The 15,427-nt window shown below is 46.2% G+C and overlaps 1 protein-coding gene across 1 annotated transcript in view; it reads right to left on the bottom strand.

Annotated features, from left to right (window-relative positions):
- The window catches only part of POSTN (periostin), a gene marked incomplete in the record, with an annotated part of 124,634 nt that overhangs the window by 67,631 nt on the left and 41,576 nt on the right, over window positions 1–15,427 (bottom strand). The window contains 2 exon segments of the mRNA XM_015822188.1: window positions 7,325–7,459; window positions 7,679–7,891. Coding sequence (XP_015677674.1) covers window positions 7,325–7,459; window positions 7,679–7,891 — 348 coding nt within the window.

Consider the following 15,427-nt stretch of genomic DNA (forward strand, 5'->3'; position numbering starts at 1 on the left):
GCTGGCCAGCCCAGCCAATCCAGCTCCTTGCAACTCCCTAGCCAGCCACCGGGAGCACTAGATAATTTATTCATTTATTCACCTCACTAGACACAGCATGAGGTGAATAAATGAATACATTATCTAGTGCTCCGCGGGCCGGCTTGAAACGGCCGCCGGGCCGTATACGGCCCGCGGGCCGTAGTTTGCCCATTGCTGGGTTATGATCTGCCCAAGTACCTAATCCTATTTCAGTTTCCTGCATATTAACTCTTAATTCAGGCATCATCTAAATCATATCAATTCTGGACCAAGATTTATAACTATTAGAATAAAATGTGTATTGTGATTTTCCTGGGTTCATTTCTCTCCAGATATCTTGTATACCAATTTCCTCTATCATATTGAAAAAAGTCTTAGATAATCTTTTTCTTCCTTGTTCCCCTGATTTACTGCTTTTATAGTCTAATGTCCCATCTACTATTGCACTGAAATCCCCAATTAAGCATATATATTGATATTTGATTTCTACTATTTTTCTGTGAAGGTTTTGATAAAATTCTTCTTGTTTATTATTTGGTGCATATATTGCTATCAAAAGTATCTGTTTTTTATTTAAAAATATTTCTACCATTAATATTCTTCCTTCTTCATCTGGATAAATCATTTTAGAATCTATTGTCTCTTTGACATATATAACTATGTTGAGCTGATGTATAATAAAGTTTTCCAAGTTTTGGATTTTCCAAAAATTTATGATGTTGTTTTTTTATGTGTATCTCTTGCAAACAAATTATATCAATGTTTAATTTCTGTAGTTGTTTGAAAATTCTTTTTCTTTTTGATAGGGAATTCAATCCATTTATATTTACTGAAAAAATTCCATTTTCCTTCTCCAGTTTGGTTTACTTATATTTAGGTCTTGTTGATCTCGTAATCGTCTACTCTCTTACTGTTCCCTCATCTTCTTGATTCGTCTTCTCTTTTTCCTCTTCCACCTGTGTAATTGTTTTCTCTATTGTTTGTTCTGTCTGTTTCTGGCTTTTTCCATCCTCTTGTTGATATTGTGGTCTTTCTCCCAGAAATGCTCTATATCTTTCATCAAAATCCTCTGCCTTTCACACTAAGTCCAATTGATATCTTGTGTTATTCCAATTGATTAGAATCCCGTCTAGCATCAGCCATCTAAAACTTACTCCTTTTGCAATCAGCTTTGTAGTCAAGAAATGATAGTGTCTTCGAGTATCCCTTATTCTCTTGGGAATCTGTTTCAGCACTACTATTTTTTAATCTTTATATTGTAATGGGTCATCTCTATCTCTTCTTAATATCTCATCCCTCATTGTTTTCTTCATAAATCTTACATGGACTTCTCTGGGCAATTTGTGTTTCCTTGCATAACTTGAATTCATTCTAAATATTTCATACACTTCTTACATTAAATTGTTAAACCAAATAAAGCTTGATTTGGAAAAATGGAAGAATCTTCAACTGTCAATGTTAGGAAGAATTTCTATGGTGAAAATGAATATATTACCAAAAATATTATTTTTATTTCAAACGATACCTATAAAACTGGAGAAAAAATTCTTTGAAGATTTAAACTCTCTAATTCAAACATTTATCTGGCAAGGAAAGAAAACTAGAATTAAATTGAAAATGTTATAAGAAGCCAAGGGAAATGGAGGCTTTAGCTTGCCAGATTGGGTTTTATTTTATCAAGCATCAGTGTTAACATGGATAACTCTTAAAAATAAAAGATTGCTGTATCTGGAGGGACATGACCTGCACCTTGGTTGGCATGCTTTTCTATGGTATGGAAAAAATAAAATACATAAATACTTCCAAAACCACTACATTAGAAATGCATTATTGGGAAAAAATAAAATGTAAAATGTATTTGAAAATTCCAGGATGGTTTTCAACAATGGAAGCATTCGTACATCCAAATCTAGTCAGTCTTGATAAAATATGGACATACAAAGATATTCTAAATTCTGAAGGGAACCTAAAATCCAGGCAAGAGATGGAAAATCAGGGCATTGATTTAACATGATGGTCACATTTACAAATGCAAGTCAGATATGATAAAGATATTAAACAGTATGGATTTTACAAAGAACAGACTATGTTTGATCAGACATTATTAACTTCTGATGAAAAGTTAATTTAAAATGTACAATTTCTTATTAAATTTCAAAATGGAAGATGAACAAGTAAAAGAGACAATAATAGTATGGGAAAAGAATTTTGGATATAATATAGACTTAGAAAAGTGGCAAAGTTTGTGGGAAAGAAACTATAAATTGATAATGTCAGCTTCATACAAAGAAAACTTATATAAAATGTTTTATAGATGGCATTTGCCATCAACAAGATTAGCAAAAATGTTTAAAAACATGTCAGAGAAATGTTGGAAATGTAAACATAAACCAGGTACTTATTATCATATGTGGTAGACAGGTGTTAAAGCAAGGAGATATTGGACAATAATCCACACTTGGTTAGAAAAAATGTTAGAGAAACACATAGACTATAAACCTGCATTTTTTTTACTAGATATAATGCCAGAAAAACTTGAGAAGCAAAGTACATATTTGATCCTACATGTGATAACAGTGGCAAGAATTATATCTGCACAATATTGGAAGAATGAAGAACTACCACCAAAAGAAATAATCAAAAAAATATTAGACTGTGTGGAAATGGACAGACTTACTTTAAGGTTGAAAGAAAAAGAAGAAACAGAATATTTTCAAACTTGGGACCTATTTTATCAATGGTTAGAGAAAATATTTAGGGATTAGGAATTTAATTTGTATTAGTGAATAAGATACTCAGACAACACATTTTTTGTTGAATAATTAATATTGAACTCTGTTAAAAAAATAAAACTTTTTTTAAAAAAAAGAAAAAGTGGAACCCCTACATAAATTGGAGCAGGGGGCTGCTAAAAATCTGATGAGCCTACCTAGCATGTGGCCCAGAACAAGTTCAGGAAACTATTCCAGCGGGCTGCAAGGCAGGGGCCACAGTACAACAATAGGGAAGAGACCTTAGCTCTATCCCTAAAGAATACTGGGACTTGAGGGAGGTGTTCAGTGAAAAAGGATCAGATGAGCTTCCCCTCACCAACAACAGACTGTGCTATAGAGATTTTACCAGAGGCTAAACTACCTAAGCCAAAACTCTACTCGATGACCCCAAGAGAATTAGAGGAATTGTGTTCTTTCATTGATAAGAATATTGCCCATGGATTTATCCAGCTAGCACGACTCCAAATGGCTGCTCCTGTTTTGTTTCAGGAGAAAAAAGATAGATCACCTCGCCTGTGTGTGGACCATAGAGGGTTAAATGGGGTGTGCATAGAAAACATTTACCCCTTGCCCCTAATGAAGGACATGCTAGGCAACTTGGTGAAGGGCAAGATTTTTACTAAGTTGGACCAATGGGAGGCATACTATTGTGTGAGTATCAAAGAGGGGGGACAAATGGAAAACTGCTTTTAATTGTCCATTAGGGTGTTTCCAGTTTAAAGTCCTCCCTATCAGCTTCCAGGATGCTCCAGCCATCTTCATGCAGTTAATTAATGAGGTGCTGCATGAGCACTTATACAAAGGGGTGCTGGTGTACTTAAATGACATATTGATTTACACCAAGATGAAAGCTGAGCATGTGAAATTGATGAGAGCTATGCTCAAGAAACTAAAAGCTTATAAGTTGTATGTCAAGGTCTCCAAATACAAATTCCACCAGAATAAAATAGTCTATTTAGGCTCTACCACATATCGCATGAAGGAATCAAGATGGACCCCCAAAAGGTCCAGGCGGTACTGAACTGGGCTCCATTCCACACCAGAAAACAATTGCAAAGCTTCCTGGGGTTTGCCAATTTCTACCACCAATTCATCCCATCTTTTGCTCAGATCGCACTTCCCATCACTAATCTTTTAAAGACAAAAGGAGAAGACAAACCCAAACCTAGCCAACCTTTAAAATGGACTATGGAGTGTCAGGCAGTATTCAAGAACTTAAACGCTTATTTGCAGCTGAACCTGTTCTAAAACACCCAGATCCAAATGCCCCATTTATCATTCAGGCAGATGCTAGTGATATAGTGGTAGGGGCCATACTGTTGCAATGAAATGAACAAGGGAACCCACAATCCTGTGCCTACATATCTAGAAAACTGTCAGAGACTGAACGGAGATGGGCGGCCTGGGAAAAGGAGGCTTACATCGTATGCTGGGCACTCTTAACATGGAGGCATTTCCTTGAAGGGAGCAAGGTGCCTTTTGAGGTGTGGACTGACCACAAAAATCTAGAGGCATTGAAAACCCCACAGAGGCTGTCGCCCAAGGAAGTCCAATGGGCACAGTACTTCAACCAGTTTAACTTTACTTTGCGCTACCTCCCAGGAGGAAAGAATTTTCTGACTGACACCTTATCACGAATGCCTCGGTATAACTGTACCAAGTCAAACATGGTCCAACCATTTAATCCCATCATGCCAGCTGAGCACTCCAGTTACAATCAGAGTGCAAATGAGAGAGAAGCCTCAGATAGACAACAACGTCACAGTGACTCTTAAAGCCTCACTACAGGAAGACAATTGGTTTCAAAATCACAAAAATGAATGTTCCATACAGAACAGTCTAGCCTGGGTGAGGGCTAAATTGTATGTACAAAAAAGCCAGAGGTTACTGGTCCTTAGTAAAAACCATGATTCAAAAACTGCTGGGCATTTTGGTTTTGAAAAACTTTACATTTAATTAAAAGGCAGTTTTGGTGGCCATCCTTAAAGAAAGACATTGAAAGCTATGTGGCAAGTTGCCCGATTTGTGCCTCTGCCAAGCAGTGGCAGGGGAAAACCTCACGGCTCCTCCAACCAGTGGCTAACCCAAAGGCACCATGGAGAGAAATCTCCATGGATTTCATAGTAGAACTCCCAGAAAACTCAGGAAATATGGTTATATGGGTTATAACTGATTTGTTTCCCAAGAAGGTGCACTTTGTCCCATGGCAAAAAATTACCTTGGCACATACACTAGCTAAGCTTTTTGTGCAACATGTCTACTGACTGCATGGAGCCCCACAACACATAATCTCCAATAGGGGGGTGCAATTCACTTCCAAGTTCTGGCAAGCATCCCTAAACCTTCTTGGGACTGATCAAGGGCTTAGCTCCAGTCACCACCCCCAAACCAATGGGGGGGGGGGTTATGAATGCACAAACTCAGTATTGGAACAGAACCTCAGGTACTATATTGATTGTCAACAGGACAACTGAACAGACCTCTTACCATTTGCAGAAGTGGCATACAATAATTGGGTACACAATAGTACAGGGTTCACCTCTTTCAGAGTGGCTACAGGACAAGACTTCACTCCCATTCCTGAGCTGCTTTTGAGTGATCCCCCTGTGCCTTCTTTAAAAGAATGGATCTCCCAATTACAGAATACTTGGCCAGTTGTGAGGAAATCCTTTATAGATGCTAGGGAAGCATATAAAAAGCAAGGTGACAAAAAGTGCATGGAACCAAAAATCTTTAATGTGGGTGAATGTGTTTACTTATCTACCTGATACTTACAATCTCTGCAACCACTGAAAAAGTTAGGACCCAAATATGTGGGTCCCTGCCCCATCAAATGCATTATTAACCCAGTAACGGTGGGATTAAATTTTACCAAATCTCTTCAATGAATCCACCCAGTGTTCCACTGTAGTTAGTTAAAGACCAAAATTACCTCCCCCCCCTTAGATCTGAATTACCATCACACCTGAGCATTTAATGATAGAGGGGGAACAACTGTTTGAGGTCAAGGATATTTTAGATTCACACAAACATCGTGGGAAGATTCAATATTTGGTAGCGTGGAAGAATTTTCCTGAATCCCAAAATGAATGGGTTGATCAACATCACATTAAAGCTGCTAGCCTTCTTAAACAGTTTCATAAGCAATATCCTGATACACCTATGTAAGCTGCCATGCTAACCCTCTTTTTTCCTTTATTGTGTTTTGTTCTACAGGACTAATATTGCTGTTCAGGGGGCAGCATGTCAGGCCCACCATTCATGCTCTGGTGTCCTGCCATGGGGCTGAGGAGGAAAGGGGGATGGCATGCTTGGGATTATTTTTTTTTGCTTCTGCTGTTCTCTTGGGAATTAGGGAAGGTCTTCAGAGATGGGATGGGCTCCTTCCCAGCTGGTTTTCACTGTGTTCCAAGGCCATCACACCTTGAATGTGAACTGTTGTCTGCCTAGCATCTCAAAACATCTCCTTGGAGTTCTCAAAACATCTCCTTTGCATTGCATTGGCTGCCAGTGGATGGTCTGGGGGGTTGCAATTGGGAAACTGAAAGAATTGCTTTACGCTTTGCGAGGGACCCTCAGATTCCTCCTGATTTTACTGCATCCAGTTTCTCTAAGTAAAAGTTCTTTTGATTCAACTCGATGGATTCAAGTGTTTTATTTTCCTGAGGGGGATAACTGGGGCAGATCTGACATTTACATTGTGATGGGTAGTATAGTTAAACACTTTTTAAATGGAGTTGCATGGATATCTATTGAGTTGGAATGCTTATTTGGGGTAATCTGTTTCTTTTTTCTTTTCTATTTTTAGCATTATGGCTTACTGCAGTGTGTTTTTGTTTGCAGATTAATTTCTTACCCAGCTCTTCTTGTAAACAATTTGATTATTACTTTGGTAATGAAACACTTGTTTAGAGTGAGTTATTTTTCAATACACTTGGATTTGTATATACCACTGTTTTCCCTGCTTATGATCCCGCCAAAAGAAATGGACAGTAATTTGTCTGGAATGGTATAGGGTCTCCTGCTCGAGTAGAGCATTGGCCTAGAAAACTTCCAAAATCTCCTCCAATGCTGTTATTGTGTTGTCTCTGCTCCCTCTAAACTATGTTAAGCAAACCCAAACACCCAATAACCAAAGAAGAAAAACAGGAGTCATCTTTAACATTCAAGGTAAAGATTATAACAACCATTACGTAGGACATGTAAGTATCCATGAAATTAACTGGCAATCAGAAGACATTATGAAAATACCTTAATCTCTCAAAAACTACAATTTCAGTTGGAAAATGTTGACATTTTAAATCAAGCCAAAGCAAAGACAGCACGTAAGTAATCAGGAAAGAGCTGATTTTTTTTATCATGATCCTCACTATGACGCCATAATATTAGTGGTTGATAATTATAATGTAAAAAGTGTGATGAAAATAGAAAACAGTAGATAAAATTATTAAAAACTGACAGTTGTTTGCAAATCCTGACAAAAAACCAGACTCTTTAATCCTTACACAACTTTAATATGGCCCACCTACCAGAAAAAGCCCCATTCAATGGAGCTAGGAGGGTATATTCTTCTTCTGGCCGTAGAGATGCAGCCAAGCCAAGCTGAGCCACCAAGTCCTTGAAGGTAGCTTGGTGGGGACCAGCAAGTTCAATAACTTGTTTAGCTAAAATTGAAAACAAAATGGTAAATAGAGGTTTGATTTGTTTCAAAATCCTTACTTCACAAATAAATATTTCATATAAAATTTAAGGAATTATAGTTATCAATTTTGGCTATAAATGACTCTCCTTAATTGAGACAAAAATTAGGTCAGCTGTTGGTCCAGTCTGGTGAGCAATAATATGAAAAAAGATGAAACTGAATTTACTCCTGTTTCACTTACCAGAATCAGGAATAAGCACTTGATCTATGAGATGAACGACACCATTACTTGCCACAATGTCTTTTCGGTTCACCATTTTGACTCCATTGATTATCAAGCTTTCACCATCACAGCCAATTTCAATTGTATTGCCTTCCAAGGTCTCAAAGACTGCCCCACCCATGATGGCCTCAGAACACTGAAGTGTATTTAAAATGTGGAACTTTATCAAAGCTGAATAGGGAAGAGAACAAAAAGAACCATGCTCCAATGAAAAGCAAGATATCATACTGAAGTACTGCAGTAATTTGACGGTTTTCCCCTCAATTCAGTTCCATTAAAAACAGCCCTAAATTGAGCAGAGACACAGTGATTGGTCAAAAGTTATGCAATCAAGTAACAAACATAGTCATCTAAGTCCATCATCTAAATACATTCATGATCTGAATTTTTTTCCCCTGTATTGGAAAGAAAAATAATTTGCAGATTTGTCTCTCATCAGTTATTCTCCAAGATGGGAAAGTAGCTTATCCTATCTCCCCAATTCCCTCCTATCCCCCAGAATGGGGATTACACCTGAAGCCTTTTTAGATTTATTGAACTGGGTACCCTTTTGGTTATGGACAGCTTGTCTCCCCAATAAATATATCTAAATGAGAAAAGAACTAAGGAACTTATTTGAATAGGTAAGCCTATACCATATTTTTTTTTAAAGATTACTCCCATTCAAAAAAGTAATGGAACCAATCTGCAAAATCCACTGAACTAGGCTGCATTAACAGAGGAATAGTATCAACATCACGTGACGTATTAGTACTGCTTTTCAAAGCTTTAGTATGGCTACACTTGGAATACTGCATCCAGTGTTGATCACCACAATATAAAAAAGATAATGAGACTCCGGAAAGAGTGCAGAAAAGAGCAACAAAGATGATTACGGGGCTGGAGAATAACATATATGAAGAGCGGTTGCAGGAATTGGGTATGCCTTGTTGTGTCTTGAGCCTGCAAAAGCAGGCTCGGGACGTTGCAAGAGTCCTGGGCATTTGCAAAGGCTGCCCGGGACCAGACTGAGTGGCGCCGGCCTTGTGCGCATGCGCAAGGCGGGAAAAGACCACCTCATGATTGGTTGAACTTGCCCGGGGATTAGAAGGTATAAATAGAGGCCTGCGTGCCTCTGCTCGGGTTGTTCGTAGAATGGAAGCAGAGAATAAAGACTTGTTAGAAATGCTTCGTCTCAAGCGCCATTATTCTCCGGACTTAACACTGGCGACGAAGGTGGGATCCAGTCTATACAGCTAGGAAAGCTTGAAGACTCACCCAAAGAAGACCGGAAGAGAAAACGGCGTGGAAGTCAGCGTTATCCTGCCAGTACGAAATCGCTGGAGGGTGCGTACGGCTGAAGAAGAAAACCTGATCCTCGATCATGGCGAAAGTTGGGCGTTTAGCGGAATTCAACGTCTCTCACCTCGAGAGGTGGGAATCTTATGTTGCAAGAGTCGAGACGTATTTCCGCATAAACCAGATTCGGGAGGAAGGCTTAAAGGCTGCCACATTGTTGTGCGTTTGTGGGCAAGATGCCTTTGAGATCGCCGAGAGCTTAATCGCCCCGGACTCGCTGGAAACGGTATCATACTCCGATCTGAAGAAAACCTTAAAGGAACATTTCCAACCCAAGCAATCTGTCATGGCTTGGAGGCACACATTTCAACAGAGAGATCAGCGAGTTGGAGAATCAGCAAAAGAATACGTTGCGACCTTGAGAAGAGCAGCTAAACCGTGCGACTTCAAGGACTTAGAGGAAAGACTGCGCAATCGTTTTGTGTGCGGACTGAGGAACACAGAATTACAGCAGAGGCTGTTCGCCAGGGAAGATGTCTCCTTCCAAGATGCTCTGCGAGAGGTTTCGGCTGAAGAAGCTGCCGGTGGGGCAGTCAAGAACATGCGGCCTAAGCGAAACGTTCCAGAGACTGCCACTATTCACAAGGAAGACGTGCGCGAGGATTCGGAAGAAGATCCTGAAGAAGAGGTGGACAAGCTTTACCAAGCAGCTGGGAGGAGGTCCAAAGATCGTCAGGACAAGAGCCCAGCTGAGCTTCGTTGCCTCGGATGTGGTGGATGCCACAAGCGAGCGGAATGTCGGTTCCGTTCCGCCATTTGCCGCGCGTGCGGAAAGAAGGGCCACATCGCTGTGGTCTGCCTGGGTCGACAGAAGGTACAACCGAAGGAAGAATTGAATCTGAAAGGTACCAGGGTGCCCAGCCAAAACAGGGTGGGGTTCTGTGCAACACGCCGGAACATTTTAAGAATAGGCACACACAAACCCCTTAAAAAGAAACTAACGCTTAAAGTGAAATTGCAGGGAGTTCCATTGTCGATGGAACTTGACACGGGGTCTGCCCTTTCCATAATTTCCCTCAACACATTTCACAAAATCTGCAGCAGCAGCGGCCAGAGAGTTTCGTTAAGGCCCTCTAATGTAATCCTTACGGATTTCCAAAATTCTCAAGTGTGCGTTAAGGGGGAGGCCACCCTTAAGGTACAGTACAAGAATTTTGCAGGCCCCCTAGACGTGTTGGTTGTAGGGGGTGAGCGAACGAGTCTCATTGGACTCGATTGGTTTGAGGCCTTGGGAATTCAGGTAACAGGGCTAAATAAATTGCAAACACAGACCCTTGCAGACGTATGCAAGGAGTTTGCAGATGTGTTCAGTTCTGAACTAGGGTCCTACACAGGACCTCCTGTTTCACTTAAGTTAGATCCAACGGTACAGCCCATCAGGGNAGAGTAAGATTGACGCTGAACTGGACAAGTTGCTCCAGCAAGGCATTCTAGAGCCTGTAGATTCCAGCCCGTGGGAAACCCCCATTGTAACGCCTTTAAAGGCAAACGGGGACATCCAGATTTGTGCTGACTACAAGTGCACACTAAACAAGGCCCTACAGCAACATGCTTATCCTGTGCCTGTAGTGAGCCACATTCTATCTTCTCTCAAGGAGGGAAAAAGTTTTGCTAAGCTTGATCTGGCTCAGGCTTATCAACAGCTGCCTGTTGATGATGCTGCAGCTGAGGCCCAAACTATTGTCACCCATCGTGGGGCTTTCAGGGTGAAGAGGTTACAGTTTGGGGTGAATGTCGCTCCTGGCATTTTTCAGAGTGTAATGGAAAACACCCTGAGGGGTATTCCTGGTGTATGTTCTTATTTTGATGACGTTCTCATCGCAGGAGACTCTCCACAAGTGCTGGCTGAGCGTTTAAAGGCTGTTTTGCTTCGTTTCCAGAGAGCAGTGTTCTATCCCCCGTCCGACTCACACACCCCAACCAGTCAGCCGAGGGCTAAAAGACTGCTCAGCACTGCCAAATACAGATAAACACTTGGCAGCAACTCCATGGCTGCCTGCCAAGACCTTTACTGATAACACAATACAAACACAAGACAATCCAGGATAATTGCCGGAGTGCTGCAACATAAGATTCAGCAAAATTGTTCATCACAAGAGTTTCAAACGGCACACGCCTTGCTTATATAGCCTGTGGGGTGTGGCCCAGTGACTCAGCTGAAATCTCTGGCACGATGTTTTAGCTGCTGCGCACGCTTGTCCCTCCGACGCTGGCGTGGATCCAGCCAAGACGTATCCTCCTCGGAGTCCGATACATCTGGCTCCTGGCCAATCCCAGAAGCACCTGGCTCCTGGTCAATCTCCTCTCTGTCGGAAGGCACCGAAGGCCGCACCAGAGGGGAAGGTCCTGGAGAGGGAGGCCTGGCCATCTCCTCTCCTTCATGTTCAGAGCCTTCCTCCTCCGATCAGAGGGACCCACAGGACGGAGCCACAACACTATCCCCCACCGCAGGGCCCTTTTCCCGGGTCTGACGGTCGGGATGTGGTCGGGACGGAAACTGGTCATGAAAGGCCCGTACCAGGTCAGGGGCCTGAACGGAAGACGCGTCCACCCAGCTGAAATCTTCGGGCCCGTACCCCTTCCAGGCGATGAGGTATTGGAAGCGCCCTTTCAGCCAACGGGAGTCCCGAATGCTGTCCACCTCGTACGTCGAGGCGTCATCCTCGTCGGCTGCGACTGGAGGGGCAGGCATTGTCGGGCGTCGGAGATGGCTCGCAGGGGCCTCAGGGACCAGGAGGGACCGATGAAAAACGGGGTGGAGCCACATGGAGCGTGGTAGAGTCAACCGGTAGGCCACCGGGTTGATGACTGCCTCGACTGGGAAGGGACCGATAAAGCGGTGGTCCAATTTCCTCACCGGCTGGTCCGTGGGGAGGTGTTTCGTGGACAGCCACACCCGATCTCCGACTTCCAGCGGTGGCGTTGCCCGTCGGGAGCGGTCGGCGACCCGTTTATAGTCCTCCTTCGCCCGGATCAGCTGCTGTCGCACCAGTTGCTGCACCGCCTGCAGCTCCGAGAGGAAGTCCTGGGTCTCGGGAACAGGGGAATCTGGGATTGCCAACGGGAAAAACCGTGGATGGTATCCGACATTGGCGTGGAACGGGGTCATCTGGGTGGAGGTGTGTTGGGAGTTGTTGAAAGCGAACTCCGCCAGGGGAAGGTACTCGGCCCAGTTGTCCTGCTGCTGGTTGACAAAACAGCGGAGGTACTGCTCCAGGATGCCGATGACCTTCTCCGTGCCCCCGTCAGTCTCCGGATGGTGCGCCAACGATAGGCACACCTGCACCTCCAGTGCGGCCATCAGGCTTTTCCAGAAGCGGGCCGTGAACTGGGCCCCGCAGTCCGACACCACCCTGTCCGGCAGGCCATGGAGGCGAAAGATGTGCTGCAGGAACAGACGGGCCGTGGTGCGGGTGGATGGCAGTCCGCGGCACGGGATGAAATGGGCCATCTTCGTGAGCATGTCCACCACCACGAGGACGGTCGTGAACGTGGTGGACAGTGGTAGATCCATCAGGAAATCCATGGAGATGGCACCCCATGGTCTCTCCGGTGTCGGCAGCGGTTGGAGGAGTCCAGGAGGTTGGCCAGATGCGGATTTGGCCTTTTGGCACGTCACACAGGATGTCACGTAAACGTGCATGTCATGCCGTACCCTAGGCCACCAAAAAGTCTGCGGCACCAGGTTCAAGGTCTTAAAGAACCCGAAGTGCCCCGCTGCAGGATTGTCATGGCACTGGTTCATGAGGGCTCGGAGCAGACTTGTAGGCACGTACAGTCGGCCCCGGTGCTTCAGCAAGCCGTCCTTCAAGGTCCATGGGGACGCTGGGCCAACCTCCGCTTTCCGCTGCTGCGACCAGTCATCACGGCGCTGCGCTTCCAGCACCTGAGCCCGCAGGTCTGCCGGTTCCTGGACCGCGGCCAAGGCCTCTGCGGGCAGCACCGTCCAAGGGGGAAGGGGGTCCTTGGGGCAGAAGTATTCCGGCTTGCGGGATAGCGCGTCCGCCCTCTGATTGAGGCCACTCGGAACATAGGTGACATGGAAGTTGAACCGGGCGAAAAACAACGACCACCGGATCTGCCGCTGGTTCAACTTCCTGGCCATGGTGAGGTGCTCTAAGTTCCGATGGTCCGTCCGCACCTCCACCTGGTATCGGGCCCCCTCAAGGTGATGCCGCCAAGCCTCGAACGCGGCCTTGATAGCCAGCAACTCCTTTTCCCAGATGGTATAGTTTCGCTCGGAAGGATTGAGTTTCCGGGAGTAATAAGCGCAGGGGAAAAGAGTGCCACCATCCACCGGGGCCTGTAGCAGAACCGCTCCAATCACCACGTTGGACACATCCGTCTCAACCATGAACGGACGGTGTGGATTGGGATGCCTGAGGACCGGCTCCGTGATGAAGGCCCGCTTGAGGGCCTCGAAGGCCTGCTGCTGCGGGGGCCCCCACTGGAACCGGACCTTCTTCCGAAGGAGTTGGGTCAGCGGCAAGGTCAGAGTGGCGAAGCCCGGGATGAAGGTCCGGTAGTAGTTGGTGAACCCCAGCAGATGCTGGACGTCCTTCACCCAACGTGGGGGTTCCCAACTGCGCAAAGCCTCCACCTTGCGCGGGTCCATCGCGATGCCCTCGGGGGTGATGATGTGCCTGAGGAACTCTATGGAAGTCTGGAAGAAGTAACATTTCTCCACCTTCGCATAGAGTTGATTCTCCCGCAGGCGCTGCAGGACCTGGCGGACATGCTGGAGGTGGCTCTCCTGGTTCTGGGAATAGATTAAAATGTCATCCAGGTAGATCACCACGAACCGGTCCAACATGTCCCGGAACACGTCGTTCATCAGGTGCTGGAAGATCGCGGGGGCGTTGGTCAACCCGAACGGCATGACGGTGTACTCAAAGTGGCCATATCGGGTGCCAAACGCCGTCTTCCACTCGTCCCCCTCACGCACGCGCACCAGGTTGTAGGCCCCTCGGAGATCGAGCTTGGTTTAGATCGAGGCCTCCCACAACCTCTCCATCAGCTCGGGGATGAGCGGCAGGGGGTAGCGATTCCGCACTGTGATGGCGTTCAAGTGCCGGTAGTCGCAGCACAGGTGTAGGCCCCCCATCTTCTTCTTCACGAAAAGGACCGGGGCTGAGAGCGGGGAGGACGAAGGCCGGATAAACCCACGGGCCAGGTTCTTCTCCAGAAAATCCCGTAGAGCGGCCACCTCGGGCTCCGACATGGAGTACAGGCGGCCCGCGGGCAGTGGTGCGTTGGGCAGCAGATCCACCGGGCAGTCGTAGGGTCGATGCGGGGGTAATCGGTCCGCCTCCTTTTCGCTGAACACATCGGCGAAGGACGTCAGCTCAGGAGGCAAGGAGACGGCTGGGGTGGAGACGTCCTGGCCGGGACAGGTGTGGCGGTGGTGATCGACACACTGCAGGCTCAGGAACGAGATGGCGTTTCTCGACCATGCCACCTGAGGATCGTGAGTCTGAAGCCAGGCCATCCCCAGGACCAAGGGAAAATGAAGGTCCGCTGTCACATAAAACTGAATCGCCTCCTCGTGGGCCCCAATGGCGAGGCGCAAAGGCTGGGTAGCGAATTTGATGGGCCCCGTCATGAGCTCCCGCCCATCAATAGTCTCGACCCTCAACGGAGGGTCCACTGGAACCAAGGGGACCTTAAAATGGGCCACAAAGGCCTGGTCTATAAAGTTCGACGTGGCCCCTGAGTCAACCAGCGCATGCGCCGGAAGTCCCTCCGACCGGTTGGCCAACAACACCCGGGTGTCCAGGATCAGGTGCTTAGGGGGCTCATAGTCCACAGCCGCCGACTTCGGTGGGGCATGGTTTCGTGCCTGACCCAGGGTTTCCCCTAGACCAGGCCTGGCCCGTTTCCTGGCTGATCATGCCGAGACTCCGGAACAGGCTTGAGCGCCCCACTCTGCTTCCTGGGACACGAGGTGGCAAAATGTCCAGCCTCACCGCAATAGAGGCACAATCCCCCTTGGCATCGCCGCATCCGCTCCTGGGCCGTCAGGTGAGGTCGCGCTGCTCCGAGCTCCATGGGCTCCTCACCCGTTGCCACAAAGCGTGGGGCGGTCCGGGGTCCTGTTGGTGCGCAACGCGGGGGTGCCGCCGCTGGCAGTGGTTCCAGCAGGGATCGACAAGGCCGTCGCCATTGAAGGCGGGCATCGATGCACAGGCACTGGAGCACCAGAGCATCAAGGGTCTGGGGCACCTCCATTCATACCAACTCATCCTGCAGGTCCTCGGAGAGGCCGTCCTGGAAGGCATCCATCAACGCAGCATCATTCCAGGCTGAGTCCTGGCCGAGAAGGCGGAACTCAGCGATATATTCCTGCAAGGCGCACTTCCCTTGGCGGAG

Source organism: Protobothrops mucrosquamatus, unplaced genomic scaffold, assembly GCF_001527695.2.
Source record: "Protobothrops mucrosquamatus isolate PMUCROS unplaced genomic scaffold, P.Mucros_1.0 scaffold1490, whole genome shotgun sequence".
In the NCBI taxonomy this organism is placed as follows: Eukaryota; Metazoa; Chordata; class Lepidosauria; order Squamata; family Viperidae; genus Protobothrops; species Protobothrops mucrosquamatus.